Genomic DNA, 26,411 nt, shown 5'->3' with positions numbered 1-26,411 from the left:
AACTATCCCCAAACCCATTATCCTTCTGCCTCTGCCTCTTGAGTGCTAGAATCCCAGGAGTGCACCAATACATCTGGCCAGCTTGTGAGCTCTCAGAAAACTCACCACTCACCATTAAATATCAACATTAGTTCTCATCAAGAACTACTTTCTAGCTGGGCAGTGGTGGCGCACGCCTGTAATCCCAGCACTCGGGGAGGCAGAGACAGGCGGATTTCTGAGTTCGAGGCCAGGCTGGTCTACAGAGTGAGTTCCAGGACAGCCAGGGCTATACAGAGAAACCTGTCTCAAAAAACCAAATACGAAAAACCAAAAGAAAAAAAAAAGAGCTACTTTCTAGGTCTGGAGAGTTGTCTCAGTGATTAAGAGCACTTAACTGTTCTTGCTGCTCTTGCCAAGGACCTGAGTTTAGTTCCTAATACCCATTGCAGGCAACTCAAAACTGCCTGTACTCCAGCTCTAGGGGATCTGACCCCCTCCTCTGTCCTCTGAGGGTTACACACACACACACACACACACACACACACACATATACATAAATAAATTTTTAAGGGCTAGAGAGGTGGCTCAGCAGTTAAGAGCGCTGACTACTCTTCCAGAGGTCCTGAGTTCAATTCCCAGCAACCACATGGTGGCTTACAACCATCTGTAATGGGATCTGATGCCCTCTTCAGGCATGTCTGAAGATAGCTACAGTGTTCTCACATACATAGAGATAAATAAATCTTTAAATAATACATGCAGTTTTAAAAAAGTAAAATAAAATAAATTTTTAATCATTTTCTAAAAAAAATATGTTTCTCTCCTTTATAGAATAACTATAGTTCCTTTGTAAATGAGGACTGTGCCTATTTTGTTCACTTTTGTGGATTCTAGAAGGCTGCCAGGCATGCATTCTCTAGAGTCTGGTAGATGGTGAGAAAGCACAGTTTACACTATTCTGCTGAGTTGTGGAACCTGTTCCTACTCAGGGTTAAAATGGAAGTTATGTGAGGAGTTTCTGAAATCTGTCATTGGCCAGTACTGACAACACCAGCAACTCCAAAGGTCAAGGGCCAAACTGCAGTTCTTATGGTCACGGTGCTCATTCTTGTCAAACTTCTGGGTAAGACAGCAGACTAGAGCAGCCTCTGTGTGGCTCACTGAAGGAGATGGAGGATAAGAAAAAACAGACCCAGGCTCCAACACACTGCTACACACCTGTAATCCTAACACTTGGGAGGTGGAGGCAAGAGGATCAGGAATTCAAGGTCATCTTCAGCTACATAGTGAGTTGGAGCCCAATCTGGGCTGCAAGAGACTATTTCAAAGAGAGAAAGCGTGTCAGAAATCAGAGAAATGTGGACACAAGGTGAAGGACTCTCTGAAACAGTGCCAACCTGTCCGGGCAATGGTAGCACTTACCTTTAATTTCAGCAATCGGGAGGCAGAGGCAGGTGGATTTCTGAGTTCAAGGCTAGCCTGGTCTACAGAGCTAGTTCCAGGACAGCCAGGGCTACACAGAGAAGCCCTGTCTCTAAAAACAAAACCAACTAAGCAAACAAACAAACAAAAACAACAACAACAAAAAGAATGATGCTAAGCTGTCTCCATGTTCAATGAGAAAACCCCTAGGAAACCAGGAATTGTTGAGAACAATTCTCGCAGGAATGGGAGGGGGTGAAAAGGGGGAATAAGATGAGAGGGAAACTTTTAATTGTATAACTGGAAAAAGACATCAAACAAACAATATCAAAAATTAAAAGTAAACTTGATGAAACTATGACTGTGTCGGATTTGAGGTAACATGTAGCTATCTATGTTCCTAGGCCTTGATCATTGTTTTTGGCATCAAAATAAACTATCTTGCATGGTGGTGTTCACATACGCCTTTAATCCCAGCACTCAGGAGGCAAGAGGAAGACAGATCTCTGAGTTCCAGGCCAACCTGGTCTACACGGAGAAGCTCTGTCTCGAAAAATATAAAATAACAAATAAAAAGGCCCTATCTCTGACTCTGAGTGAGAGCTTAGTCATTGACAAGGATTGCCATAACTTGAGGCCAGCCTGAGGTTTGTCATAAACACCAGGGCTACCAGGGCAGCGGGGGTCTCAGAGCCAAGTCCCTGGCTAAAACAGAAACAAAAGAAGGGGAAAAGCAGAGGCGAAAGAAGGAGACTGAAGAGCTGGCTCAGTGATAAAACAACTGCTGCTCTTCCAGAGGACCCAAGTTCAGTTCCCAGCACCGGCACCAGGCAGCTCAGGACTTCCTGTAATGCAGCTCCAGGCAATGTGACCCCTCTGATCTCCTCAGGCACCTGCTCCTACATACACACACACGGACACACAATCATACACATCCAGATAATTATTGCGGGTTGTTTTTTGTTTTTTGTTGATTTTTTTTTTTTTTTAAGGAAAGGGACGAGCCTGGGTTTTAAGTCGCCTCTCTGGAACTGGCCTCAAGTGGGCACCAACAGGCAGCAGCTGCAAGAAGAAAGGCATGCTAAGACTGAAGGCCTCAGAAGCGTGCGGCCTGGCAGGCGGCAGGCAGGGCAGATGAGCTTAGCTGGTTTCCAACAATTCTTCCCGTTTCCAGAGGGAAATCTGAAGCCAGAAAAGCAGATTAAATATTAAAGGGAGAAGAAAACTAGATGCTTGAGACAGCCTGGGGAGAGTTACACTCAGGAAATCCTGAGCTCAGGGACCATTGGAAGGTTAGCGTCTCAGCTGGTGTCCCAGAACGCAGAAGGGCAGAATTTCACAGAAGCCAGGCTTAGTGGGACTGAGCACTGGGACCGTGGGAAAGACTGAGCTGAGAAAAAGTCCTCAAACTCAACCTCCCCACAGGCAAAAGCACGTGTGGAGAAACTGAGGGTGTGGGTTAATAGGGAGGTGGAGGCCGAGAAGATGCCCATGGTGTGTTTGGGGGAAGGGAAAGGTGACGACCACTCACTGGAGAGAGAAAAGGGAGGCCAGGGAGAGAACTCAGATGGCAAAGTGCTTGCCTGCAAGCAAGATGACCCAGCATGGACCCCCAGAGGCCACATTTAAAGAAGAAGCAGGCTTGGGGTCGGAAAGGTGGCTCAGCGGTGAAGTGCTCTCACTCTGCTGAGCAGACAGGGTCACTCACTGAGTATGGCCGTAGGCTGGCAGCCAAAAGGACTCGAGCTCCTCCTGTCTCTGCCCTGCACACCTTGTTCAGGAGGGTGAGGTCCGGTCCTTGTATTGTGCTCTGTCACTCCGAGCCACCTCTCAAGCCCTGAGACCACCCTCCTTCTAGAAGCTTTTCAAGATGGTTTTCCCTTCTCTAGCAGTGGTGAGGTATAAATTAGAGCAAGTAGGGAGGGCAGGATTATAACTCTGTCCCTCCGCCCACCTTTATGGGTCTGTCACCTCCTCTGACTTCCTATGTGTGATTTGTCATCTATATTCCGACTACATTATAAAATATTATTTTATATTTTAAAATATTATTTTAAAGATGTATTTATTTATTATGTATACAATGTTCTGTCTGCATGTATGCCTGCACACCAGAAGAAGGTATCAGATCCCATTATAGATGGTTATGAGCCACCATGTGATTGCTGGGAATTGAACTCAAGACCTCTGGAAAAGCAGCCAGTGATCTTAACCTCTGAGACAGCTCTCCAGTTCTATAAAATATTATTTTAAAATATTAAAATATTAATTTGAAGACGGGCAGTGGTGGTGCACACCTTTAATCCCAGCACTTGGAAGACAGAGGCAGGCAGATTTCTGAGTTTGAGGCCAGCCTGGTCTATAGAGTGAGTTCCAAGACAGCCAGGGCTACACAGAGAAACCCTGTCTTGAAAAAAAAATTGAACTGCATTTTAAAGCATTTAAAATATGTTTTAAAATATAAAATCATAAAATTATTTATTTATATTTCATTATATATTATATATAAATATATAAAACATAAATGTATTTTATACAAAATTTCTTTAAATATAATTAAATTTATATAACATATAATCTAATAATAATATAATTATAATACAATAATATAATTTATTTTAAATATAAATAAATGTAATATATAATAATATAATAATAATACAAATTTATATAAATTTGCTATAAAGATATATATTTTATATTTCTATTACATTATAAAATATTGCACACTTTTCAGGCTGTCTGTTTTCTATTTACAGTGCCCTATTGATATCAGGTAATTTATTGGTTGTTTTTTATTTGTTTGCTCATTTGTTTTTTGTTTTGTTTTGTTTTGCTTTTGAGACAGAGCCTCTTAGCTGGGATTGAACTCCTGATCCTCCTGCCTCCAAACCGCATCCCCCCCATCAGATATTTTAATATTCTTTTCCAAACTACTGTCTTACAGAGGATAACACTTACCTCCAAATATTGTCTTGGGGCAACCGGGTTGATCCAGTCCTCCATTCGGGTAGAAGTCTATGTGTCCCAGGGCTTCCCTGTAGCCAAGCGCTAAAAGAGAAAACACAAGGCTCGCTTGGGGCTTGGGACTGTGCACATCCTGATGTCACCTGCCTCAGGGTTGGCCAGTGGCTGGGTCCTGGTTGCTATCATAGCAGCCCTTACTCTATTTAAATGTCTTGCCCAAAGCTGTCGCAGATTGCACTCACATCCACACAGGGCTGACTGAGCACAGAGACAGCACAGACTGCATCCCACTGTGCTCAGACAAGCGACTCTGCAGGGCTGACAAGACAGCCTGCTTCTTCTTCACATTTAGTCAGAGCTCTCTAAATGCCAGGAGATTCTTCTTGCATTGGATAAATCTTCACACCATGAATTATTAATGATTTTTTACTTAGCAAGTAAAATCTTAAAATGTTTGGATCTGATCTGGAGAAATGGCTCCGTGGTTAAGAGTCCTATCTATTCTTGCCGAGAGCTTGGTTAGGTTCCCAGCACCACGTGGTGGCTCACAACCACCTGTAACCCAGTCTCCAGGCACCGGGCACACATGTGGTACACAAGACATACATGCAGGCGAAACACCCACAGTGATAAAAATAAAAGGTTTAAAACAAAAATGTTGAACCTAAGACAGGTGTGGTGGCTCACACCTGAGCTACCAGTGCTTAGGAGGCTTAGGCAGGGGGATTGCTACAAGCTTGAAGCCAGCTTGAGCTAAAGAGGGAGACCTTGTCTCAAACAGAGGGGGATCTGGGATGATAAGATTTAAAAGGGAAATATTTTTAAAGGTGGGTGCCTAGAAATGCAATAACTTTATTTTCTCTAGCCATATAAACCCCAGATAATTAAAACATGCTCTATTAAAAGGTTAACATAGAACCCGGCTGTGGTCTAAGACCAGAAGGTTGGCAGCTTATAGTTAGCGTCAGCTGCATCATGGTGGGCCAGCCTGGGATGCATGGCAAGAGCCTCAGAAAAAATAAAAGTCACTGTTCACATATATGTGTATATGTTATGTGTAGTGTACTGCAGCAATCATAGTAGTTTTCCTGCTTTGAGGTTCTGTGTGACAGCTGGGTGTCTCACACGCTCTTCTGCTCTTCCGGTTCCATAAGGTCTGCCACACAGCAGAGGGAGCTTAGTGGAAGTAGCCGAGAGGAAGGGTGGGGCTGGCAGACTTGGGTTTGGCTCAGCATCCCCAGAAAGAACAGAGCCGAGGGTCTGCCTCACTGCGACACTTGTATTCTTTTCTTCAAAATTCACTTATCAAAAATAAAAAACAAATTGTTTTATTCTGTCCACCTTAAAACAGCACTTAAGCAAGAAACTATTTTTTTTTCAAATGTCACGGTAATGACGCAGTTGTCCACAAAAAGCCATTTCCCCCAGAGATAAACAGTCACTTCTTGTCACACAGGCATGCCCATGATACAGGATCAGGGGTAATTTAAAAAAAAAAAAACAAAAAACAAAAATGTGTAGCGTCTGTGTGTTTCTGTTCACATGTACCAGCATGAAGGTGGTGGTCTGAGGACAACCTCCTTGTATCAGATGGATTCCAGTGACCAAACTCAGACCCTCGGGTTCCATGTCAGCCAGTACCCTTCCTGGCTGAGCCACCTCACAGACCTCAGGCTGACTTGTTGGTCTGTTTCCTGGAGCTGGAGCACACCACACAAACACTACCACAGAGCTATGTCCTCTGCCCTGGGTCCTCCATTTGTTAGCTTCTAGTTCCACAAAGAAGCACAGTTAAGTGAGTGAGCACTCTACTGCCGCACCCCTCCTCCCCAAGTTCCCAGGTGGCTCATCCCTGGGACAGTTGGATACAGTAGATATTTATCCTTGCTACGTAGCCTTGACACCCAACTATGAACATCACCCCAATACCCCCCTTGTACCAAATGACAGATAGGAACCCGCCATGTCAAGAGACGTGTCTGGGAGACCCACTAAAAGCCGGGAGTAGTCCGGGGGTGCTCTGGGTCAGGAGATACAGGATTCTCAGCCCAGGGAAATGAGAGAAAGAGACGGGCCACCCTGGAAGTGTCACAAACCAGATCCCAGCTGCGGCAGGGTGGGGGTGGGATGGGGGTGGCATCGACTGAATGTCTTGGGGCCACTAACACACAAAGACAGGAGCACTACCGTCGGTGTCGGAGTGGATGACGTCCACGAACTGTGCGTCGCTGGGATCTAATCTGTCTTCAGGAGGTCTCCCATTGAATAAAGGGCCTGCAGGGTCAAGACCTAAAAGAAAAGCAGAGCAGCTTGGCAGCCCCACGCCCTGAGTCAGTGCTCTCTTCATCCCTCACGGAGAGGGTGGCTCACAGGCTGCAGGGCATGCCTGGGTGAGTAATCACTAGCATCTCATCTTGCAGTCAGGACTCCTGTCCACAGCCTGTAGCTTTTTCCCACAGCTTCTGACAGTAGCTCTGAGAACGGCTCCATGAGGAGGCCCAGTTGGGGGGGAGAGAGACCACTCAGCAGGGAGTCAGCTTTGGTGGAAAAGCTCCTCTGGCAAAAACCCTCAGAGCGAGTGAAAGAAGAACTGTGGGGCTGGGAATTAAACCCAAGACAGACCTTATGCATGAAGCTACACCCAGCTATACCCCCAGTCCTTGACAAAGCTCCGTCATATCACTCTAACCCGCCTGAATTAGCTATGTAGCCCAGGCTGGCCTCTAACTGGATTTTTGTCTGCTTCAGTCTTCTGCGTGTCAGGATTAATCACTTCTCTGATCTTCCCCATTCTAGGGACTTCAGAAGCCCCACTCTCTCAGCTTTCGTTTACTTACTAAGTCGTTTGAACCAGATCACAAAGCCAGGTTGGCCAGTATGGCTCCACCCTGCAGGGGCTCAACCTTCCCAGGGGCTCAAGCATCCTGGCCAGAGTCTGGCCCTCCATCTGCTCTTGGTCTCTCAGTCCCTAACAGAGCCAACTAAGCAGGAAGCTGTGAGACCATCTGGAGAGGCTAGGTTTGGAAGAGGACTGTATCGCACTATCATCGGCACATTAAATGCATCCCATACTGCCTGGACTGATTCTTGGTCTTGGTCAGAGTGAACGGGGCTTTATTACCACAGCAGTGAAACACCTGGAAAATCACACTTGAGAGTCTAGAACCACGACATGAACTCTGACAAAATCCCCACTTACTAGAGCCCTGTGCAAACAGGGTTTTTAAGGGTATCCTCCTTGGAAGTTTAGCCTATGAATATCATTGTATGTTTAAATATGTTTAAATTCTTTTTTTTTCTTGTTTTAGGTGCTGGAGGTTAAACCCAAGACCTCATGCATGCTAACCATGTGCTACCACACAACTGCTCTCCTGGTCCCTCCGAATGCTTCTCTGAGGACATCTCCCCTTCCCATGTTCCATGCACAGTCCAGAGGCAGCATCCGTGGTTCTGTTTCCTCCCAGTGTCTTTGTGATTCCTTGAAACATCCCTCCCTTCCTTGTCCCTCCACCCCCAACTTTCTTCTTCTGTCCTCTCCAACTGAAACTGGTGTGGGAGGGTGTGAGGTAACTCCCAGTCACTCAAGTCCAACAGGTGGCCTCAATACAACAGGCTCCAACACAGTAGGAAAAACCTCCACAGCCTTGGAAAGAATTTACCCAGAAGCCTCCCCCTCTTCACATCAGACAACACCAACTACTTTTGGGCCAAAAATATAAATAGTAGGTGCTCTGGCTTAGAGCCTTCTGTAGATCTAGATAAAACATTTACACCAGGGAAGGCAGAGAGTGTTGGGAGCTATCCACATACCAGGACATATAAAATGGAGGGAAAGTATGCTCTAGAACCTGGATCCACATTTGAAGTTAAAAGTTTCTAGCAGTCACCTAACGTGTGTGTGTGTGTGTATGTGTGTGAATGTGTGTGTGTGTGTATGTGTGTGTGTGTTGTGCATGTGCATATGCATATTTGCATATACACATATTTGAACCTTCATCTTCAAAAGCCAGTGCTTATTTTGCACTTAACAGCCCATCTCAGTTCACACTGGCTTCAAGTGTCCAGGCCTACAGGTACCTAACAGCTGTTGTACTGTTTCTCAAAGGACTGTGGTCAGACTCCCTACATCTTCTGGTCAAAAATGTAGGCTCCTTATCTTGGACGTAACTCATGGCAGAGTCTGGGCCTGGCATACATAAGATTCTGGATTCATCCCAGCACCACGGAAGAAAGGAAGGAAGGAAGGAAGGAAGGGAGGGAGGGAGGGAGGGAGAAGGAAGAGGGAAGAGAGGAGGGGAGGGAAGGAGAAGAAGGGAGGAAGCTAATGAGAAGTCAAACCAAGAGCTATACCTGGAGACGAGAAGCAGAAGAGAGGAAACTGACAAAGAGACACTAGGGTGAAGGGACAAACAGGAGTCGGCCTGACCTACTTTGGTCTCAGGAAATCAGGATGTGACTTGTGTCCGATCACAAACAATACCTGTACCTATAGCCACTGGACACTTGAAATGAAGTCAGTGCGAACTGAGATGGGCTATAGGTACAAAATGAGCACGGGCTTTTGAAAACAAAAGTTCAGAAAGAAGAAAAAAGAAAGAATAGTGAATGTGACAGTTCACATTCCACTCCGTGACCCAGTGAGCACACCCAAGCAAGGACACTGGGACTCAGAATTCTCCTGACACAGCTGGGACTAAATTTGAGGTTCAGAGATGGTGAGGAAAGGGGTGGCAATCCATGGTGGTAGACAATGATTTGAGGACTGGAAGTTGAGTCCGGGTCTCAGGGTAGGTCACATGGGCTAGGAGTAGCAAAAAGCCTGGCTTGGAGAATTTCTGTAGTTAGAGGCTAGGAACTCATGTGATCAGGAGGACACAGGGAGAACAGGACACTTGGGCAGAATGAAACACTTGGCTTAAGGTTACATCTGGTCCGAAACTCAGTGACCTCGAGTTGGCAGTGACATCATTAGTCATTATCAAAGAAATCAGCATAGAAACCAGCAACTGTATAAGTCAACACCTGCCACTGAACCCCACTGCAACACATCATGGGATGGGAAAGAAACAGACCCCTCTCAGAAAAGGGATTTCCAGGGTAGGGCAAACCCAAGCCTCTGTCCTTCTAAATGTGAGGATTCCACACACACCCTTCAAGTATAGACACACTGCTTTTTAAAATATAGTCTTATTAATACATTCTGAACTTTTAAAACTACTTTGGTTCTCTAGGAAGGAAGGGAAATTAGATAATTAAGGTACACTTGGCTTTTGGGGAAAGGGAGGGAAAAAATTGAAGACAAACACTAGGAAGTCATGCTAGCAAACTTGGTGCAGGGAGGGGGGTTTGGGGCTGAGAGGTTATACACACCACAGTAGGTGTTTGAAGTCATTTACATTTCCTCTCTGTCCACACACTGCTGTCTTACAGTCCCCCTAAATTTAAAACCTGGTGCCTGAGGGAAAGGTGAATGATAAACTCCTGAAGGCTGGAGCCCTCAGCCCTCAGCCCTCGGCCCTCAGCCCTATGAACAGCTGTGGAAAATTCCTAAGCTCTAGGCAAGAGATCCAGAACCACTTTGTTCTTTGGGGTTTGACCTCCTGCAATTCTAGATTTTTTGCAATTTTTGTCATTTGCATTTGCTAGAAAGCTGGTATTTAGGCACGAATTTTCCATCTCCTTTTCCGTCCATGAGTCTACAGCCATGCCTGGTGAGTTGCTTACTCTCTGGGCACAGATCAGATCCCCATGAGATATTGGTGGGGGGTTATCATAAGAAAAATAAAGCCAGCACCAAGCTTTTCTGTGACATACACACTTTGCAAAATGTTCTACGTGGGCTGAAGTCGATATTACCCGTGTGGTAGTGCTCTCCCAGAGAACACCTGCCCAGGCGAGACCCCTGATAGCCCACAGGAAACTTACCTGTGATTCTCCCCAGCTTCCCAGCATACATTTCTCCAACAAATCCAGATATGTGGGCTCCCAGACTTACTCCAATCATGTAAATGTTGTCCAGAGATGCTCCTTTGGCCTAGAATTTCATTAATAACTTTTAAGAGTTCAAGAAATCGACCACAAAGAAAAAAAAAGAAAAAGAAAAAAGAAATTGACCACATTTGCAGAGTCTTCCTGTTTACTTTGGAGGAATAGTCCTAATATATCCTCTAATAAATATATTAGGAATACATGTATTCCTAATATATCTATTCTCACTTGGGCTACTTTGTGTGTTGGTAAAGACGCACACATCTGTACACTTATTAGTAGAGGTCAGAGGTCAAAGAGGCAGGTGTCAGGCTGGAGGGATAGCTCAGGGGTTAAGAACACTTGTTACTTGTTGCACTTGCAGAGGAGCCAAGTTCGATTCTCTGCACCCACACAGCAGCTCCCAACTGTATGCAATTCAGTTCCAGAAGCTCCAATGCCTTCTTCTGACTTCTGTAGGCATTAACACATGCATGGTGCACACATATACATGCAGGCAGAACACTCATAGACATATAAAAAAAAATAGAAGAAAGAAATCTTTCTTTTTAAGTTAGATCTCTCCCTCAATTGCTCCTCACCTCATTTTTTGAGACAGGGTCTCTCTCTCACCAAGCCTGGAGTTAGCTGATTTGGTTAGACTGGCCAGCAAGCCCTAGAGAGTCTGCTGTCTCTGCTTCCCTGGGTCAGGGATTACAGGAATGCACTGTTTTACTGCTGTGCCCACATTTTTCATTAGCTGCTGGGGGTTGAAATCAGGTCCTCTTGCTTGTACACCAAGTGTTTATCAACTGAGCCAACTCCTAAGGCCCTATCGGCTCATTTGAATGTTGTTGGAGGGCTGGAGAGGTGGCCCAATGGTAGAGCACTTGCCTCCTATGTTGTAAGTCTTAAGGTCAATCCCAAGCTTGGCAGAAAAAGGGGGAGGTTGCAGCATCCTGCATTGTCAGTATGGCTCCTTTAATACACAAATAAGGAGAGTGAAGCCCAGAGTTGAGGTCATCTGACCCAGTGGGGAGGCAACAGAGCAGGATCCAAACCAACCTGCTAGCCCCAAATTTGTGTCTTTTAGTGTCTCCACTCCTGACTCTGCTAAATGTCGAGCAGAGATGTGCTTAGAGCTTCCCAAGAGGGGAAGAGGTTACAAAGCACTAAGATGACCTAATGGAGTCACTGTCCCAGGAAGAAAAGATGAGGGAAAGTAGACATCGCTGATCACAGGCTGCAGGCAGCTTTCTCTGAGCCACCCAAACATTAACCTGCTTGCTGAGGAGCTCACATAAAACTCATGTCACCACCAGCCACAGTGGTCATCACCAGTCACAGTGGACCACGTGGGGGGCTCTTTGAAATTGCTCTGACTTCATGTATTATTGTTTGGTTTGGTTTTATTTTGTTTTTCAAGACCCAGCTTCTCGTTGTAGACTTGGCTATTCTGGAACTTGCTCTGTAGACCAGACTAGTATCGAACTCAGAGATCTACCTGCTTCTGCCTCTCAAGGCCTGGGATTAAAGACTGACAAGCTGGCTCATGTCACTTCTTTGTTATGTTAAAGGAGTGGGTGTGAAGCTCATGAAAACACTCTCTAAATGAAAGCTAAAGCCCTGCCTTGGGAGGCTTTCTAAAACCACTGACTGTCCCACTGAACCATGTGTTTTCACTGTGACTGGGAATAATCTGGAAAGTTTGGTCTTTTAGCTGAACAGCTACAGATGTTGAAGGAGGTCCAGGCGTTTAAACTAACTATTCTAGGCAGAGCCTCTTCTACTCAAAGACACCCTCACAGGAGTCACACAATGATGCTTCTTTCACAGGCTTTTTACCATTAGCTACAGAAGATTAAGATCTACATTTAAAATGAGAAAGTTGCTCAATATGCCTTTGCTATAGGATGGACCACCTGCAGAGCCACACCCTCTTCTCTGGGTTTATTCAGATTTGCACAATGTTAACAAAATGTTACAAAATAGCCCCCATCATCCAACCAAGTGATGCCGCTTGGCTTTAAGCTTCCAAACAAGTCACCAAGGTCATCTAAGACAAGTCTTTCTTACCAACATCTGGTCGATAAATTCCTTCAAAATAAGAGCTACTTTTCTGGTCTTGCTAGCAGCATGGGGGTATATCACAGTCGTAGCTCCCCGATTCCAATCAACAACCACCACATTCATCTCCTGCACACTGATCAAACTCTCTACCAGCTCCTTCATCCAAACTGGAGGGGAGCCTGTTGGCCGGAAACCGTGGATTATAAAAGTCGTTTTCTTGGTCACGTTTAAGCTCCCCAGAGCTGTGGAGTTGATGACCTGTGCACAGGTCTGGTCTCTCTGTGTGTAGAGCATCAGTCTCACAGACAGTCCTGTGCCAACCACCGCGCTGTGGAAGTTGAGTCTGGTGAACAGTGGGCATGCTTCATCTGTGTCTGGAAGTAAGAATTAGATGACATCATGCAGTGCCTCCTAAGCAAGACAGTGCTATGATCTATCTGCTCTTTGATGCTCTTACATTCCTCTTACATTCCTCGCCAGCTCCCGGAGCCTGGACCTAGCTGAGCGAAGTTGAAAACATCATACTTAATCCAGTATTTAGTAAGTAGTGATTCCTGGTTTCTCCAGACATCTTTCTCCAGACTCCTTCAAGGTCGAAAACAGAAGTTAGTTCAATGGAGCTTCAACAAGCCTCTCAGCCTTAAGCATATCCTCATTCCCCAGCCCTCTCAGAGCCCGTGAGTGCCTCACTTACAGCACAATAAATCATCTCTCAGGGGTCTATTCTGGGTACTGGGTATGAGTGTGTCTACCCTATGAAACCTATTCTCCTTGAATGGTCATTTCTAGGCTGTGTATCCTCAGAGGGACAGAACACAGCCGGAGAGTCAGCAACTGAGTCTCCATGGTCTCCTGTGTGGAGCCCTCTCCTGGGAGGATGGTCAGAGGGTGGTCTGTCCTACCCTGAGCATATGAAAATGCAGACTGTGTCAGCTGGTGCTGAGCCCTTTTCCTCTAGACTCCTCGAGCTCTCCTTTCTCACTTTTACAGCATTGTCTAGATTCCAGTTTTCCTGACTTCGTTTCTTTGATTGCATTGCCCAAAAGGCAGGGAACTTCAGGACACATCTATTCTGACTTCTCTCGATGGCGACTTAAGAAACTATCTAGAGACATGTGGGTACTTTTGGTCATGACATCAACCACAACAATAGTAACCAAGTTATACACAATGCTCTGGGCCCTACATTGACGCTGGTATAATCAGGAATGATCCTGTAGTAGGTCAACATTACCATGTCACCCTTCATTTCCTCTTCCTGAAGAAATGTCATCTGCTTGGAGAGCCCATCCCAGAACAACAACTCACCATATAATTTGTCATCACCAAAGGTGTTGTGGAATGGGGCTCTGTGGGTCTTAGCCATCTGCAAAACTAGGGGGGGGTTGTTGTTGGGTTTTTTTGTTTTGTTTTGCTTTGTTTTGTTTTATTGGTTTTTCAAGACAAGAGTTGCTCGGTGTGTAGTCCTGGCTGGCCCAGAACTCACTCTGTAGACCGGGCTGGCCTCAAACTCAGAGATCGGCTGCCTCTGCCTCCCCGAATGCTGGGATTAAAAGCGTGCACCACCACCGCCCAGCTAAAGCTAACATTTGCTCCAGTCTGTGCAGCCTACTCTCCAGATGGCCCGAAAGTCATGTTGCCTTTCACACGTGTGCGAAAGAGGGACGTGGCCGGGACTGGTCCTGAGTGAACTCATCCCGGGGACGACAGATGTTTCTTCGCTTAACTACAAGGTCTGTTCACCTTGGGACACATGAACTGTAGGCCTATGGTCAAGTCACATATTCACTTGGGTCCTTGAGAGACAGGAGGCTAGTAAGCTAAAGGTCAGCCTGGGCTATAATGAGAACTTGTTACAGGGGTGGGGGTGGGGAATCTGTAGAAAGCACAGTAGACTTCGCCATGCCACCTAGCAGGCCACCTGCCCTTTAATCCCATCTATCATGGCTTATCTGAAACAGGCATAAGAAATTATGCCTGTCCTTTCTGGATTCCTTTGGAATTCAGTTACACTGAAATAACATTTCCTCTCACCCCGTGGTCTTAGGATGAGAATGGCCCCCGTTGGCTATCTGCATGCTTAGTCCTCCATTGATGAACTATTTGGGAAGACTTAGGAAGTGTGACCTTGTTGGAGGAGGTGTGTCGCTGGAGATGGGTTTTAAGGTTTCAAAAGTTCATGCCAGGTCCAATCTCTCTCCTCCTCCCCCTCCCCTCCCTGTGCCTGCTGCCTGTGGATCAGGATATAAGGCTCTTAGCTATTGCTTCAACACTATGCCTGTATGCTTCTTGACATGATAATGAACTAAGCTCTGAAACCGTTCGCAAGATCCCATTTCAATGGTTTTTTTTTTTTTTTTGGTTTGGTTTGGTTTGGTTTGGTTTTTTGGAGACAGGGTTTCTCTGTATAGGCCTGGCTGTCCTAGAACTCACTCTGTAGACCAGGTTGGCCTCGAACCCAAAAATCTGCCTGCCTCTGCCTCCCAAGTGCTGGGATTAAAGGCGTGTGCCACCACTGCCCTCAATGCTTTCTTTTATAAGACTTGCCTTGGCCATGGGCCTCTTCACAGCAATAGAACAGTAAGACACACCTCTATGTCATGGAGGCTGTCTGCTTACAAGCAACTTTGTCTTAGGGGTTGGCCATCAGTCTGTCTGAAATAGTCCCTGAACTGTGCTGGCACTGACGTTTGCTCTACCCAGTCTTTCTAACCCTCCCTTTCTCAGATGCCAGCCCCAAAGCATGCTGGGAAGAGTTCCTGCCCCCTCTTCCCTCCTTTCCTGAATCCATCAACTGTAGTCCTGTCAATAGAGCTCTTGGGTTTGTTGGTTTCTTTGGTTGGTTGGTTGGTTTGGTTTGATTCTTTTGTTTTAATTACACCAGTGAGGCACACAGCACGTGTGTGCCAGGGTGTGGAGGACAGAAGGTACAGTGGTTGGCTCTTTCCTCCTACCATGATGGAACTCTAGTTGGCAGGCTTGGCAGCAAGTGCCTTTGACCACTGAGCCATCTCATTAGTTCCCTTGGTTTGGATTTTTGAGACGAGGTAGCATTATACAAGTCAGGCTGGCTTCAAGCTGGGAACACTTCTGACTCAGCCCTCCTAGTCCTGGAGTTAGAGGCCTGTAACACCATGCCTAGTTCAAAACTAAACTTACTGTGTATTAACTTTTTCCTACTTGAAAAACATTTTATGAGGGTATCATGTACATGCCTGGTACCCACAGATGCCCAAAGAGGCATCCGATTCCCTGGAACTGGAGTTACAAAGGAAAATGAGCTGCCACATGGATGGTGGGAACCAAATCTCTGTCCTCTGGAAGAGCAGCAAGTGCTCTTAACCACTGAGCCATCTCTCCAGCCCCTCTTTATTAATTTTGACTTTTAAAAGGCCCAACTTGGCCCTTTTGCACAGGAGGCAAGTACTCTACCACTCAGCTTCATCTTTGGTTCCCAGAACTAAACATCTCTAACGAACAACAATGCATCTGGACCATGTTACAAATTAGCTTAAGCTACTTGGGATCAGGTATTGTATTGCTTGTATCAAATGTGTTCCTGGTACTAGAGCTTTTCCTTGGTGTCAAAACTTCTCAGCACTTTGGAGAGCATAGAAACACTAGACGTTGTGAGAAATAACTGCGTCCAATGGTTTCCCACATAGAGTTCCACATTTTATTTTATGCTGGTGTATTTAAGTTATGAACTATTTATGCTTCCCAAAGGCAGAAAATTTTCGGGCTATTTAAATGATTTCTTACAAAGTCAAGGTTACTCAGAGGACAACCAGTATATTAAACTGGTTTTTCAAGTTTAACTTCATCTCTCATAGTTCACTGAAAGAGGAGAAATTATGCCTGTCCTCTTTAGACTGCTTACCCTGAAATAAGATTTCTTACTGACACCTGGAAAATTACAAGGAAATGGACTCTGTATACAGTACCCTTTGAGGAAGAATCTGGATTTTATTCAAAGGTGGCATAATTGTTTATTATGACCTTCTTTCTTATATTGGAAGAAACAGAATCAAGTTGACATTGATAACCTTTTTATCTTGTGTAGCTCTGGCTGGCCTTGAACTCACGATTGTAGCTGAGGATGATCTCCCTGCCTCCACTTCATATGTGCTGGGGTTGCAGATGTGCACACCACATCAAGTTTCTGCAGTGCTGCAGATCAAGGCCAGGTTTCACCTATGCTAGGCAAAGCACTCTTAACTGAGCCACAGCTCAGACTCATGGAGACACTTTCTCAAAGCCTTGGCCCTGTCTATTTACGTACCGACTATAGATGCTCTCTGCTGTACCGAGTACCCAAGTTTCCTTACAAGAGTTAAGCCACCGTGAATTTCAGCTCATATAGTGAAAGTCTTAAGTAAAAACACAGTATAGTTCTGGAAAAAGTAGGGGCTTCAGAGTCAGACTAGGTTTGAGAACTAGCTCTATTTCCTAGGTACCCAAGCAGGCACAATCAATTGCCTCACCTCTCTTGAACCTCAAGCTTGCATTTATAAAATGACCATAATAACAGTAATCTCAGGCAGTGCTCCACAAAGGCAGGGTGAATTTGAAGTCAAAAACATGTGTCCCTACACATATGTAGTTATTTGATATGAAATGTCTTCCACAGGTTCATGTGTTTGAACATTTGTCCCCAAATGTTGCCTTTTTTTTTTTTTTTTTTTTTTTTTTTTTTTTTTTGAGACAGGGTTTTTCTGTGTAGTCCTGGCTGCCCTGGAACTCAACTCTGTAGACCAGGCTGGCCTCGAACTCAGAAATCCACCTGCCTCTGCCTCCCAAGTTCTGAGATTACAGGCATGTGCCACCACTCCCGGCCAACACTTGTTTTAAGAAGCTGTAGAATCCTTGAGAAGAGGGTCCTAGCTAAAGGACGTGTCTCTAAGGGCCAAGGTCTTAAGCATTCTGGGCTGGGCCTGTGTCCAGCCCTGGCTCTGTTTCCTGACTGCTAAGGTGTAGCAGTCACATCATCAGCTCCACCACCACCAGAGCCCCGAGCCACCCTGCTTTCTCACGTGATGGACTGAATCCTCTTACACCTCCAGCCTCCCTTCCTCATTTAAGTTGTTTCTGCTGGTATTGACACAGCAACAGGGAAATTAATTCAATATGCTCATATGGGTTCAATATTCAGCGCGCGCACACACAAACACACACACACAACTTTGGTATTTTGAACCAAGTGACAACAGTTCATCAACTCCACCATAAGGGGAAGGGAAAGGGCTCTCTGAATAAAGCTCTGTGTGATTCAGTCTGTTTACACAGCATCATCAACCCTCATAAACTGCTGTACAAGGAAGTGGAGCCAGCCTGGGCCACCCGGGAACAGGTGGCTGATAAGTGGCTCTCACCACACAGTATAGGTGATAGTTTAAAAAACAAAAAAGTAGCCTTTCTTTAAGAAAATGTTGGTGTTTTGTTCGCTGTGCATTTACCCGCAATACTTTTAAATATTGTACTGAAGTATGGCTTACCGGAAGGGTAGAGGGCTCAACGCACCGGTGAAGGCACCGGTGAAGGCACCGGCGAGGGCAGAGCCTGAGGACTTGAGTTCAGAACCCACATGGTAGATGAGAGAGCTGAAGCCTGCAAGTTGTTCTCTGCCCTCCCTAGCACACTGTGGTTTGTGCATATATTCACATTCATGCATTCTCATGTGTGAACAAGTCACACAAACAAAAGGAAATAAATAAACTAATTAATTAAATGTAATTTTTTAAAAGTAAAAATCATGGCGCTGGAGAGATGGCTCAGTGGTTAAATTCACCGTCCACTCTTCCTGAGGACTTGGGTTTGACTCCCAGCACCCACATGGTGGCTCACAGGTAACAACTCCAGTCTCAGATCAGACACCCTCTTCTGATCTCTATGGACACTGCATGCACATGGTACACAGACTACATTCAGAAGAACACTCAAAAGGAGATCTCAGAGAAAATTTAAAAATTACTTATCTTGATCTGAGTTTTGGTCCCTCTTCTCCTTGGCTGTTTTTTTGGGGAACGTTATTCTCACCCACTTTACCCTAAGCCCCAGACTGTTAGGATTGCTCTAAGAATTATTAGTGATGCCTATGAGGTTTCCAGAGCTTTGGCACATAGATGTTAAAAAGTTAGCAACTGTTGATTTGATGATGGACTGGGAAAATACTATTTACCCATAGGATTGTACAAAGACTTGAAATAGTGTGTTCAAGGTAGGTTGAAAGTAAATCCTAACATAATTATCATACATTTTCTAGTTTGATGCTAAGCTTCATCTGTTAGCATACTTATATGACTTTTAACAGTTTTAATCAGTTTACAAAATTGACTTCTACTGTCCTATGCTTGCATTATTTTATTTTTAATTTTTTTTTACATTTTCTTTGTGTGTGCGCATGTACATGCCCTTGCATGCCACAGCTCACACATGAAGAGCTAGTGCTCCCCTCCCCCCTTTAGGAGGGTTGGGGGCTCCAACTCAGCTCACCAGGCTTACCACACGGTTGACACTTTCACCCCCTTAGCCATCTCGCCAGCTCCTTTTGAATTAATTCTAAAACATGTTGGGGCATTTCTGGAAAAGCATCAAAATTATTTTAATGTTTTTTTTTTCCTTTCCCTCCTTCTGGCACTCCTATTCATGAGTGGTGTGTGTGTTTGTGTGTACACATGTTCACATGTGTGCACGTACACATGTGTGAGTGTGTTTGCACATGTGGGGACTCTCAGAATTTGGCAGGTGTCTTCTTCAGTCGCCCTCAGCTCATGAACTGAGGCAGGGTCTCTCATTGGAGCCCAGAGCTCTCGGATTCCGCTGGTCCACTTGGCTTAGGGACCCTGTCCCTGCCCGCAGAGCTGAGCAGTGGGACTTCACACCCCTTAGGCATTTGTGTGGGTGCATACTTGTCTGGTAAGTGTTTTATCCACTGGGCCATCTTCTCAGCCCCAAAGATCACTTTCTTTAACAACCAGTTTAATACTGGAACCAGCAAGATGGCTCGGTGGGTCAAGGCTGATAGCAAGCCCGACAGCCTGAGCTCTATCCAGTACCACACAGTGGGAGGAGAAAGCCAGCTCCCACAAGTTGTTCTCTGACCTCCACATGTGTACTGTGGCTTGAGCGCCCACACATATTAAGTATGTAAACAAATGTAATGGAAAATAGTTTAATACTTAAAACCTTATCCAATCCTGGAGTGGAGACATTTCTGCCATATCTAGCCTGCATTTGAGGTTTCCTGTTGGTTGGCTGGCTGGCTGGTTGGTTGGTTGGTTTTTAACATTATTGCAGTTGGCAACATAACTCAGTAGGTGCGAGTTTGCCCAGTGTGTGTTAAGGCCTGGGTCTAAAGGACCTAGCTCCGTCTGCTGCCTCCGCCGGACGCTATTTCCTTAGAATACACAGCATGGGCCACTTTCAGGAGCCTCGGGGCTTCAGTGGCCTCAGATCTGATGTCTGCCCCCTGCCCTCTAGAGAGTCATCTCAAGGTTGGGTGCGGTGGTGAACACCGCTATCCCAGAGAGTTAAAGACCCGCCTGATTTACAGAGTGAGTTCCAGGGCAGCCAGGGCTACACAGAGAAACCCTGTTTTAAAAAAACAAACAAATACAAGTTATGTCAGAATTCACGGTCACAAGCTTTGTGTGAAACAGAAGTGGATTCCAGGAAGAACCGAGAAGTGCATTTCACGTCATGTTTGTTATTTCACCATGGAGATTTATATTTTCATTTTGATTTTGTTATCTTTCCTTGTATTGGAAATTGAACCCGGACATACAGGCATATACTCTATGACTGAACTACACCCACAGCCTGGCAATTTATAATTTTTAAATTATAAAGATATCACTCACACACGATTATAAGAAATTTATGTATATGAAATTATGATTTTCTAACAGTGGTTAAAATACACCTAAATAAATACATACAAGTATAAAATTTTACATGAATTTTTATACAAAAAAAGAGAAAAGCTTAACTTCTCTATGTACGTATCACAAAATAAATTTTTACAGCTTCAAAAATAAGTTATTTAATTTTATATAGGTGGGAAGACACAATTTCACTATGAAAAAATTAATACTGCCTTAGCCTTTTCACATTAATTCAAAGAGTTAAGGGTTTGATCTTTGGTTGAAGGGAAAAAAAATCACCATAAGAAAACTCATTTTACCCATAGCTCCTGGCCTCAAATATGGTCACACATAACTTTGAAAGTCCACTAGTACTTCTTAAAAACATTGGCTAAATGACCTACCTGATTTCACCAAGCATATGAAACTGATGAGAAAGCACAACCTCAGCATAGGGAACCTCAAGAGATCATGTGTCCCAAACACAAGGACGAGTCGCACTCCGCAGAGCCTGGCGTTCCCGCGTTCCCGAGTTCCCACCCCGGGAGTCTGGCTTTCTCCAAGCGAGCTCACAGAGAACTTATCCCTAATTCCGTGACAACAGGAAGTCCCAGAGGGAGGTTCTGTGGCCCTGTTAGTCCTGTCAGATCTTTGGCTCCTCCTCTTTGCAATAGAAGGTCCGGGACTTTCTGCTAGCACAACTGGGGCGTATGTTAATGTGTCATTTGCATTTGAAGGGTGGCGGAGTAAAAAGTTTCCTTCATCGTGGGCGGGTTACTAGCTGTTGGGCTTGGTGTGTTGCAATCAACCTCATTTGGGATCCTTTTCCATCATGAATGAATCCGGGATGACAAATCCGGGTCAGCATTCCCCTATTACCTCTGTGTATACAAACCTACTTTCAGGTTAACTCACATGCACGCTCTCCACAGCGCAGTCTTCGGACTTTATTAAGAACATTCCATTAAGTTCAGTTATACAGCCCTCCTAAGAATACATGCTTCAGATTTGTACTGAACTTTCTTACTTCTCATCCAGAGTCCTTGTCTCCCTCATAGCTGAGTTTTTATTTTTGAATTTTATTGTTGGGGGTGGCAGGTGAGTGTGGGTTAAAGTCCCTGTCCTTCCGTGCAAGGTCTTGGGATCAGGCCTGGGGATGAGAATCTTTACCCGCTGTGCAATCTCACGCATCCAGTTGTCTTCTTTAAGGAGACACGTCTACATTTTCCCAACGTTTCTAAGGCCCATGCTAGAAGTAACCAATCCTGCTCTAGGAGGAGGCTGCGGGTGAGGGTACTTTGGCAGTAGAGCGTGTACCTAGCCAAGACGGGAAGACAGGTCACTAATGGCAGGATAGACTGCAAAGTGATGTAACCCTCTTTCTAGTGAAAATTCCCCTAGCAGTCAGTTTCTGGGTATTTTATAACCTTAAAAGTAGTAAGGACAAAAAAACTAACAACAAAACCCACATTTTTCATTCAAGCATCAGGCATTTAGCATTTAACATTAGTCATTTAGCATTGTGTATGTGTCTGTATGAAGTGCCTCTTGGCATAGGTATGTGGCCTCAATAAATAAAACATTTATGTTCTGTCTCAACTTTCTCAAACATCAAATGAAGATAAGATCTCTTGACTCACGGGGCTATGCCAATTAAATGAGGTATGGAAGCTGAGGTCTTCAGCTCGGGCCTGCTGCCAAGGTAATTGCTCCTGCCTCTTGCTAACTCCAGGTACTAGTATCTTCCAGGTCACACACGCTGTCCCCACCCCTCTGAAGACTTGCTATAGAACCAAGAAGGAGGCTTCAAAAGGAAGCTGAGGAATCGGGGCCTCCTTCTAGACCTTTCGTGAACACTGCAGGAACACACGGTAGTGTGTTTTGCTTTTCTGTCCTGGCTGGAAATGAATTAAGGAACTGTAAATAGGAAACTCAAACCAACCTGCTTTTCTGCTTCGCACTAAGCCTTGCTCCTTTGAAAACAAGGGCTCAGCAGAGCAGAGAGCTGGTCTGTCTCTTTAAGGAACCTGCCCTGGAATGTGCCGCTCCCTGCTGGGTCAGTATAAGTACTACCTGATAAGTATTTGTTGAGTTCCTATCTTAAGTGTTCTCTGGACCTAGCCAAAGTACTTTAGGGGGGCAGAAAGTAGCCGATCCTCAGTTACAGGAATAAGGGTCACTCTGCAGAGTGGTCTTCTACCGGACGCAGAATTCCCCTAACTTCATGGATGGGTTCTCAGTTTTCATTCCAGCACTGAATGCAGCCGATAAGCAATGGAGGGCCCCACTCTTTCTCTTTTAGAGGAGTAAGATACACTGACACTGCAGTAACAAATACCAACTGTGCAATAGAATAACAAAACACTCCAAAGGTGGGGGAGAAGAGGAAAGAGTAGATGTGAGTGAGCACAAGGGCTCTTACCTGTTTAGTGGGTGGAGAAGGGATCCAGACCCTTGGGCTGAGCAGGTGCTCTACCACCAGGCGGTCTCCCTAGCCCTGCAAGAGATACTTTAATGGAGCAAGACTTCTGTACTTTAATTGTGGCGGTGTCCATAAAAATCCATGCAGTGTGATTACAAACACACACACACACACACACAGACACGGACACATATGCATGCGGTGCTGACAGAGTCTCTAGGTTGTACCAATGTCTATTAGTTTTGATAGAATGTTACTACTTACATAAGATGCTGCACTGAAGGGAAACTGGGTGAATACACAAGAACCTATGGTTTTTGCAACTTCTTGTCAACCAATTTCAAAGTAAATTTTTTTTTACTTTTACAAAGTAAAAATTTTCAAAGCTTACAAAACTGGGTTAGCTCTTACAGTGACTGAAAGAACATTAATGGGAAGGCATTCTGAGGAAGCCCTGTCTTTATCTCTGTCAGCCAACAATCTCTCAATTCCTATGGACCTAGTAAGGGATAATTCACAAATGTCACTATTGTCCTCAGTCTAGTCTTTTATCATCACCATCTTTGTTTAGTGTACTTTTCTCTTTTTTTAAGATTTATTTATTTTATGTATATGACTACACTGTAGCTGTATAGATGGTTGTGAGCTATCATGTGGTTGCTGGGAATTGAACTCAGGACCTCTGCTTGCTCCAGCCCAAAGATCATATGTGAGTACACTGTAGCTGTTTTCAGACATACCAGAAAAGGGTGTCAGATCTCATTACGGATGGTTGTGAGCCACCATGTGGTTGCTGGGATTTGAACTCAGGACCTTCGGAAGAGCAGTCAGTGCTCTTAACTGCTGAGCCATCTCTTCAGCCCCCAGTGTTCTTTTCTGATACCAAGTCTCATGTAGCCCTACCTGGCTTCAAACTCGCAGGCAATGAATGTCCTAAACTCCTGTCTCAGGCTCCCAAGTGCTGGGACTCTGAATGCCCACACCTGCCTCTGCAGCCTACATTATGTGTGTAGTGTGTGTGTGTGTGTGTGTGTGTGTGTGTGTGTGTGTGTGTGAGAGAGAGAGAGAGAGAGAGAGAGAGAGAGAGAGAGAGAGAGATGTGCTTCTTCTTTTCCTCTTATCCCCACTCACCACCAGGGTAGAAAGTGGCAGTCTGGCTTCTAGTGTGGGCTGGAAGGGCAGGTGTGCAGGGGTGATAGAACCGAGGAGAGGTAGTTTGATTATTCTCTATTTGATAGCCAGGAAAGGTGACCTGTGTCTCCGCCCTTGGCCCTAAAAGGGCCAAGCATCGAGTCATGACTGACTCACCACTGTAACACTCTTTTGCCAACCTGCTGTCTCTCACTCGGAATACAAGTTCAGAAGGGTGAGTCAGTTTCCTCGACTCATCCAACAGAGGTTAGATTTATATTCCCCAAACTGTGCCTTTCTCCCCTCTCGCCCTCCCTCTTTTCCTCCCTCCCTCTCTCCCTCCCTTCCTTCCTTTCTTCCTTTAAATGGTTTTCAGTTCTTGGATTCCCTGCTCCCCTGTTTCGTCATGTTTGCTTCCACTCAGCCCTACCCCTCAATGGTTTTCTGTTCTAATTTAATTTCCTTTTTACTGTTTAATTGTGCAGTGCTGCAGGCTGAGCCCAGGGCCTTGAGCAGGCCTTCCACCACTGAGTGAGCGCACCCTCTGCCTTCTCCCTTCTGCACTGGAAACTGAGCCCAGGTCCAGAGATTCCAGGACACTGCAAAACTAATGAGTTAGACTCTCCAGCCTTTTCAAATTTTGTTTGGAGACATGGCCTAGATAGGCTGCACTTGCTGGATGGAGGCTGGGCACATGGCTCCTTTGGAGAACTGATGTCCATGAGCATGAAGGCCTGAGGTTAGATACCTAGCACCCATGTAAAAATCCCACAACCCACACAAGAAGCTGGATGTGGTGGGACCTAGACTCCCAGCACTAGAAATGGGGAGACAGGAGGATCCCGGGGCTTGCCAGCCAGTCTAGCCCTATGTTCCCTGAAACCTCATCTCATAAAAGTACATATGTGTATGCAACAGAAACGAATGAAAAAGAGGTCATGAATTTGAAAAGGAATAAGGAGGGGGATATGGGGAGAAGGGGAAGGAGGAGATGATGTTATATGATATTATAATGTTAACGTTAAGTATTATAATCTCAAAAATAACTTTATAAAAGGTGGAAAGTTATTGAGAAAGGCAGCCGATACTGACCTTTGACCTCTCCATACACAGCTGTACACACACATGGGCATGAACATAGACACACACACACACACAGACACACACAGACACACACAGACACACACACACACACACACACACACACACACACACACGGAGTTGCACAGTATGTTTTAAACTTGCCATCTTCCACCTCAGCCTCCTCAGTAGGTAGACCTGATTATGTATGTATGATAATGTATGACTTGATTATGTATGTATGATAATGTATTTGGCTTCTCTTCTCCCTCCCTCTGTCCCTCTCTTCCTTCCTTTCTTCTTTTTCTCCTCCTCTTCTTCCACTTCTCCACCCCCAACAAGCAGATGACCTGACTGAAACCCACAGTGGGGGAAGAGAACTCCTAAAAGTTGTCCTTTGACCTCCACCTGCATATGTGCCAATAATAATAGCAATAATAATGACAATAATAAAGAAATAATAAAATGCTTACAAAGTATTTTTCTGGGCTGGAAAATGGCTTAGTGGGTAAGAGCACTCGTTCTGTAGACATGAGGACCTGAGTTCAAGTCTCCAGTCCCCATGTGAAAAGCCAGGTATAGAGTCAGTCACACACCTGTGATCTCAGGGTTGTGGACAGAGACAAATGAATTGCAAGAAAAGGTAGCAGGCTTCTGAGCAAGTCCCAGATTCCATGAGAGACTTTGTCTTGAAGAAATAAGGCAAGGACCCTGTCCTCCTCTGACCCAGAGGACACTTGTGCCCACATACAACACAATCACACAATTACACACACACACACACAAATGGCAGGCCTCATAATATCAACCACAAAGAAAGCTAATCATTGTTTCCAGGCATCCTGGTTACAACAGGAGGATAATTTGAGGTCAAGATTACTCTGAATCCCCAGACAACACAGCCAGTGAAGAATCTTACTTCATTGGGGTCTGGGGGCACTAATGGGTTTTTTTCCATGTCATAACATTATATGTTTAGAAAGCATAGATTCCAGCCAGGTAGTAGTGGCCCACATCTTTAGTCCCAGCACTTGGAAGGCAGAGACAGGCAGATCTCTAAGTTTTGGGCTAGCCTGGTCTACATAGTGAGTTCCAGGACAGCCAGGGCTACACTTAAAAACCCTGTCTCGAAGAAGGAGGAGGAGGAAGAAGAAGGAGGAGGAGGAGGAAGAGGAGGAAGAGGAAGAGGAAGAAGAAGAAGAGGAAAAAGAAGAAGGAAGAAGGAGAAGAAGAAGAAGAAGAAGAAGAAGAAGAAGAAGAAGAAGAAGAAGAAGAAGAAGAAGAAGAAGAAGAAGAAGAAGAAGAAGAAGAAGAAGAGGCTAAAACCACACCAACAGTGTGGTAATTAAAATTGGCTAAGTGTCAGGGTGCATACCTTTAACCCCCGAGGATGAAGATCCAGTTTGAAGTCAGCCAAGGCTATACAGATATACGCAGCCTCAAAAACAAAACAAATACACAGAAGCAGGGCATACCCAGACATTACAGAGTGTTAACACAGATACTCA

General features: G+C 45.1%; 1 protein-coding gene across 1 annotated transcript in view; it reads right to left on the bottom strand.

Annotated features, from left to right (window-relative positions):
- Liph (lipase H) overlaps positions 1 to 20,920 on the bottom strand; it is a 35,265-nt gene extending 14,345 nt beyond the window's left edge. The window contains exons 1-5 of the mRNA XM_052158949.1: positions 20,675 to 20,920; positions 12,415 to 12,782; positions 10,297 to 10,405; positions 6,559 to 6,660; positions 4,366 to 4,455 (exon numbers count right to left, since the gene is read on the bottom strand). Coding sequence (XP_052014909.1) covers positions 4,366 to 4,455; positions 6,559 to 6,660; positions 10,297 to 10,405; positions 12,415 to 12,782; positions 20,675 to 20,723 — 718 coding nt within the window. The 5' untranslated portion in view covers positions 20,724 to 20,920. The remainder of the gene's footprint in view (positions 1 to 4,365; positions 4,456 to 6,558; positions 6,661 to 10,296; positions 10,406 to 12,414; positions 12,783 to 20,674) is intronic.
- Between the last annotated feature and the right edge of the window lie 5,491 nt (positions 20,921 to 26,411).

This window comes from Apodemus sylvaticus, chromosome 15, assembly GCF_947179515.1.
Source record: "Apodemus sylvaticus chromosome 15, mApoSyl1.1, whole genome shotgun sequence".
Taxonomy (NCBI): Eukaryota; Metazoa; Chordata; class Mammalia; order Rodentia; family Muridae; genus Apodemus; species Apodemus sylvaticus.
This window is presented reverse-complemented; position numbering and strand designations above follow the sequence as displayed.